This window comes from Desmodus rotundus, chromosome 3 (genome assembly GCF_022682495.2).
Source record: "Desmodus rotundus isolate HL8 chromosome 3, HLdesRot8A.1, whole genome shotgun sequence".
In the NCBI taxonomy this organism is placed as follows: Eukaryota; Metazoa; Chordata; class Mammalia; order Chiroptera; family Phyllostomidae; genus Desmodus; species Desmodus rotundus.
In genome coordinates, this window is record NC_071389.1 from 185,617,145 (window position 1) to 185,623,494 (window position 6,350).

Here is a 6,350-nt window from a genome sequence, read left to right on the forward strand (position 1 = left end):
CAAAATATAACCAGAGACATTGAAATTAAGAACAATATAACAATAGCCAGAGGGGAGTGGGGAGGGGACAGTGGGGAGAGGGGTTTACAGGAACTACTATAAAGGACACATGGACAAAATCAAGGGGGAGGGTGGAGGCAGGGGAGGGAGGTGGGTTCAGCTGGAGTGGGTTGGAGGGATGGGGAGAAAATGCAGACAACTGTAACTGAATAACAATTTTTTTAAAAAGCAAAGCAAAGAAAAACAAAAATATGAAGAAACAGAAGTTACAACCTCCTGCTGTAATTTCATAGCTCAAGTTGATAATCAATTAAATAATGATTTATGGAGTGCCTACTATGTGCCAGACACTTTGCCAGCTCAGGGAGGATAGCGGTAGACAAGACAGATGGATACACACCTGAAGAAAACACACATGCTGGTTTTCACCTGTCTGTGGCATGTAATGAACATACATCGTTTAGCGTGGTTCTTACACCAATTTTGTAAGAATGGTTATGCCATCTTTAATATATAAATAGGGTGGGGTTCAGGAAGTGTAAATCCTTTGTCCAGGTTTGCATGTCAATGAAGCTGCCAGGGGCAGGCCTGTCTCGCTCTAAAATGCACCCCTGGCCATATTGGTAGAGTTGGTTCTCAGGGCCCAAACCCTCCCTTTCCTCAGCCTGGCACTTGCCCTGCCTTCCCTCCGCATGCTCCCCAAGCTTTCCATTCATTCTCTTCTCCTGGTAAACAGGTGAGTAGTGAGGTATGGTTGTCCCACTCCCCGCAGCGTTATCTTTTGACAGAAAACCTCAATAGGAGAGCGTTGCCTGGTAATAGTGTCATAGCGGGAACAATACTGGTAATGGTGGTGATGGTGGTAGTTAGTGATAGTGATAGTAGTGGTAGTTAGTAGAGCTTAGTTATTTTCCACGGGCTCTCACATACATACTTCACCCGGGCCTCATATTACAGCATCTTTATGACTTAAGTAGTACAATTACCCCATATTAGAGATGAGGAAACAAAGGCCTAAAAATGATGTAAGTGGTAGAAATAAGATTAAAATCCAAATTTATGGACTTCAAACCAAGTATGTACATGAAAGTGTTTTGTAAATTACAGAGGATTCTGCCAATGTCTCTGCAGTTGTATTATTTCAAAAGTACCCTTTCTATGTGGCCAAGGCAAACTTACCTGGAGTGGCCTTTTGGGAGGGAGTGGAGGCCTGGGGGGCCTGGGAGCATATGAGAAGGCAGTTTGATTCTAATCACACTGAATGTGATTGTTTCCTCTGAATAAATGTAATCCAGGTTTTCTGCTTTTTGGTATTTTCTAAAACACCATTATTTTGGAGTTCTGACCCTACACGTCACAGGTGCCATAATTTTCCGTGGTAGACATTGCTAATCAATCACAGCACATTTTTCTGCTATGCGCAGCACAGCCTGACAATCCTCAACCCATTAGTAGAGGTATCCATTAGTCACATGCTAGAAGAAGCCCCCTAGATTGATGAGAGTTGGGGGGAAGCTAAATATTTTCTAAAGTGTATTTGGAATTTTGGTCTTGACCCTGATTTTAACGTTTGGGCTTCATTGTAGGTTTTAACGTCAACCACCTGGACATTGCCCCCCGTTATGCCAGCATCCTCATGGGCATCTCAAACGGAGTGGGAACCCTGTCTGGGATGGTCTGTCCCCTCATCGTTGGCGCAATGACCAAGCACAAGGTAACTGGGCTCCTTGTGGGCTGTGAGTATCAGAGGACTGAAATAGCGCACAGACCTGAGACTTCAAAGCCCTGCCCTAGCCTGTAAATGTGTGTGTCTTTGGCCTGAGTCATTTGAACATCTTTTGTTTTTCTATTCTTTTTTTAAAAGATTTTTATTCATTTATTTTTAGACAGAGGGGAAGGGAAAGAGAAAGAGAGGGAGAGAAACATCAATGTGTGGTTGCCTCTCACACACCCTCCACTGGAGACCTGGCCCACAACCCAGGCATGTGCCCTGACTGGGAATCGAACCTGTGACCCTTTGGTTCACAGGCCTGCACTCAATCCACTGAGCCACACCAGCCAGGGCTCTTTTCCTCCCTCCCTCCCTCACTTCTATCTTTCTTTTCACTTCCTCCTCCTCCTGGTCCTTCTTCTTCTTTAATTTATTGTGTATTGATGGCAACAGAACTGATTAATTTTGGTTCCATGTTTTCTGACCTGACAAACAAAAGGCGTGTGTGTGGTAGGGACAAACACCATACTGGAGAGAGGAAAAAAACTGAGGCAATCAGCTCAGGATGAACAAATTACTCAAGGTTGTTTTATAATTCTAAGTATTTAAACTTTATAGCCAATTTCCATCTATTGCTTAACATCTTCCAGCATAAAAATATTAGTGCTGTTTACTTCCTTATTATGAAGAAAATAAAGAAGACACTAATGGCCTTTCCGAAGACCCCACAAGGGTATGACACTGGGTCATTGCTGAACCTTTTTGTATTTAGACCAAGGGGGTTGGTGGCGGAGGATCCTGGATCCATCCAAAGTTCAAGCACAGGCCACATGGATTCTTAGTCTCTGTCATTGAAAAGGTTTCAGGAGGCTGCTTTCTATAAATAAGATTTTTTTTGATGTTATGCAGTTTTTACCCAACTATTTTTTTAAGTTAGTTTGCCTGTTACAAATATGACTTCAGAAATTCTTCCAGCTTCTTGGAGAAGAAAGTAGAGGGCAATTTTTCTTATTTTTTTAAATATATTTTATTGATTATGCTATATCCCATTTTCCTCCTTTATTCCCCTCCACCCTGCACCCCCCTCTCCCACCTGCATTCCACCCCCCGCCTTAGTTCATGTCCATGGGTTGTACATATAAGTTCTTTGGCTTCAATATTTCCCACATTGTTCTTAACCTCCCCCTGTCTATTTTGTATCTACTATTTATGCTTCTTATTCCCTGTACCTTTCCCCCCATCCTCTCCTCTCCCCTTTCCCACTGATAACCCTCCGTGTAATGTTTATTATGTTTTGATAGAAAAAGCAAGGTGGGATTTGGAGATTTTTATAGGCATAGGATCCACATTTTCCCTCTCTGTTCATGAGATGGTAAGATTTATAACATGACAGTTAAATCTCAGATACTACCTTCCCCAACTTTAAATACAAATACCCATTGTTTCTGATAATGTATTATACACAGAAAATATAATTATAAACAGTAAGCTATTGAAGTGAAGTCAGTATTCTCATGGCTGAAATTGTTACATAGCCAACAGTAAGCAAGAAGGAGACCTCTGACATTTACACTGGTGGGTTCCTACAGCAAGTTTCATTTAACCTACTAGGTGAGTGGAAACTTCATTTGTATATTTAGAGAGCTGTGAAATGGTGCTGCGTATGTTTTACATGATGCTTATTTTGTAAAGTATTTTTATAAATTAAAAGATGCACTTTCAGCCCTGGTCAGGTTGCTCAGTTAGTGGGAGCGTCTTCTCCTGCACAAAAGGTTGTGGGTTCAATCCTCATTCGGGGTGTGCATGGTTAGGCAAATGATGGATGTTTCTCTCTCATATCAATGTTTCTTTCTCTCTCTCTTTCTCCCTTCTTCCCCCTCTCTTTCTCCCTTCCCCTCTCTCTCTCTCCCTAAAATCAATAATAGAAAATATCTTCAGGTGAGGATTTTAAAAATGCATTTTTTATTGTAGTCTTAACTTTCATTTTTTAAACACTGAAACTCTGTTTGGATCCTGGGCATGCTTCTGACACATGTCTTTCCAAGAAGCATGACATTGTCTTTGGGGTGACTGGGTACTTTTGTCCCAGAACACACTGTTCATCTCCCTCTCTCTCTCTCTCTCTCTCTCTCTCTCTCTCTCTCTTTGGTTACGATATTCACTGGTACTGTGTTTCCTTGGTTAGACCCGTGAAGAATGGCAGAATGTATTCCTCATAGCTGCCCTGGTGCACTACAGTGGCGTGATCTTCTATGGGGTCTTTGCTTCCGGGGAGAAACAGGAGTGGGCCGACCCTGAGAACCTCTCTGAGGAGAAGTGTGGAATCATTGACCAAGATGAATTAGCCGAGGAGACGGAACTCAATCATGAGAGTTTTGCAAGTCCCAAAAAGAAGATGTCATATGGAGCCACCACCCAGAATTGTGAAATCCAGGAGAAGGAATGGAGAGGACGGAGAGGAGTGACCCTTGATGAGGAAGAGCTGACATATTACCAGAATGAAGAGGGAAGCTTCTCAGACACATCCTAGTGTCCGCGGGGCACTTCTGCCCTCTCCTCACCTCACAACCAGAAAGTATCCGTACCTCTTGCCTGCCCATAGCCCAGCGTGCCGGGGGGTTACATACGGGGCCACTGGAGGTGGGGGAGGGGGAGAGAAGATTTAATCAGCAATAGAGAAAACAGAAATACTATCTTGCAATGACACTTATGGGTATGGAGCTTGCTTTAAGCTGACCAAATGATATATATACATGTACATATCTCAAAACCATGTTTTGTTTTTAAAGAAAATGGGAGGAAATGGGGATATTTGGTCTGGAGGAGAGAAAACAGTAGCTGCCCCCATGTTTCTGAGAGCAGCCGCGTGGAAGAGGGTTTCCTATTCCTGTAAAGGCTGCTGCCATGGAGGCCCTGTGTTGTGCCAGGTGCTTTGTCAACATTCTCATTTGATCTTCACACCCACAATGACAGACATTTCTCGTCCCCATGTCACAACCAAGGAAACCAGAGCAACATGAGGTTGACGTGCCCAAGGTCATTCTGTCAGGGCCAGTGTTGAGACGGGTGGGTTCCAAAATATGTAGCAATTGTGTTGGGGTAGGAAAGACATTTTTAATAATGAAAACTGAAACGCAGTGGGTCGTCTTGTGCATGACCCCGTATTTTGGCAGGAGCAGAGGATGATGGGAACCCTCTGGGCTGATGTGGTGGAGCTTTCGGACGTGTGAGGGACTGGATTCAAAGACTCTTAAGTTCCTGTATGATCTAAAGAGTCAAATGATTCTGTGAACGCGTAGTGTTGTTGTTTTTTTTTTAAATAATAAGGGTCACAGACTATAGGAGAGATTCAAATAGGTTTTTAAAAAGAAAGAAAAGAAAAAGCTATGCAAGAGATTATATATCTAGCAATCTCTGGTCAGAATGGCCAAGAAGAAGTAAACAAAGGCTTGGCTATCTAATTTCAACCCTTTCTAATATCAAGAACGTTGTGAAATAACGTCCCAAATTACTTATAAATCATTAAGACATTTAATAATTAAAAAATCAGCTCATGCATTTTATTAGGTAAAATTCTCTTGAAAAAGTCTTCAGTTTGAAAAATGTATGTCTTTAGCCATTTCTGCTGGTGATGTTAAGAAGTTGATCAAGTTATACAAAATTATGATTGATGTGTCCTTAATGACCATATTTGGAAAGATATTCAGGGAAGCCAATAATACAGCAGTGGTTAGAGAGTAAAACACTGGAATGAAAACGTCTGGGACAACTGGGCCTAGGGTTGAAAAATTCATATTTGATTGCATAAGGCAATAATATGGATACTCTTTAAATATATTTCAAAATTTAATGTTGGCATGTAAAGGGTTGCTTGAAAATAAAATTATTTTCCTGTTCATTGTTTTTGAAAACTTTATTTCTACTTTCACAAGAAAAATATAATATTGTAGAAAAGTTATACATTTACATGTAGTTCATTATTATAAAGTGTTTTTTTCCTAATTCTCCCATATGTTTCTGGTCCCCAATTGTACCATCACAGTTATTTAAAAAAAAAAAAAGTTATTTTAGAAAAATAACTCTGTAGCATATTTTAGAAAAAGAATAATTTTGAGTTAAAAGAGAATTGCCTTATTCTCCATTAAATAATATTCTTTATATTATTGGTATATAATTTATGTTATCACCTATCTTTAAATCTCTTGAATGAGCGAATTCATATAAGTCCCTTAGAATAGTTTCTGGAATGTAGTAAGTGCTCAGTAAACATTAGCCATCATCATCAGCAGCAGCTTTTAACCTTTTGGGAACTTTCGTTTGAAAGGAGAGCATGCTATGTTATTTTCATCTATGAGTCACAGAATTTATTGTGAAAGTTGTACTGTTTTCTAAGTAAAAAAAAAAAAATGAGAAATTTATGGTAGCCAGTATTTTACTTGTTCTTCTGTTAATAAAGTCAAAACTCTATTTAAAAAAACTCACGATCGTCCTTAAGGTAATATTACAGATTGTGGCCCCAAGTTGTACTTGCTGTACCATTTAAAGTCCGTGTCATGCAGATGTTTTACATTTTGATGAATCAAAGCATTTAGGGTACCTGTAAATTCCCCTTATATTATTAAACAAAGTGGAGCCCTGG

The 6,350-nt window shown here is 40.4% G+C and overlaps 1 protein-coding gene across 1 annotated transcript in view; it reads left to right on the forward strand.

Annotated features, from left to right (window-relative positions):
- Window positions 1-5,609, forward strand: part of SLC17A8 (solute carrier family 17 member 8) — a 41,820-nt gene extending 36,211 nt beyond the window's left edge. Inside the window, exons 11-12 of the mRNA XM_024579375.3 lie at window positions 1,587-1,714; window positions 3,897-5,609. Coding sequence (XP_024435143.2) covers window positions 1,587-1,714; window positions 3,897-4,241 — 473 coding nt within the window. The 3' untranslated portion in view covers window positions 4,242-5,609. The remainder of the gene's footprint in view (window positions 1-1,586; window positions 1,715-3,896) is intronic.
- The last annotated feature ends 741 nt before the right edge of the window (window positions 5,610-6,350 follow it).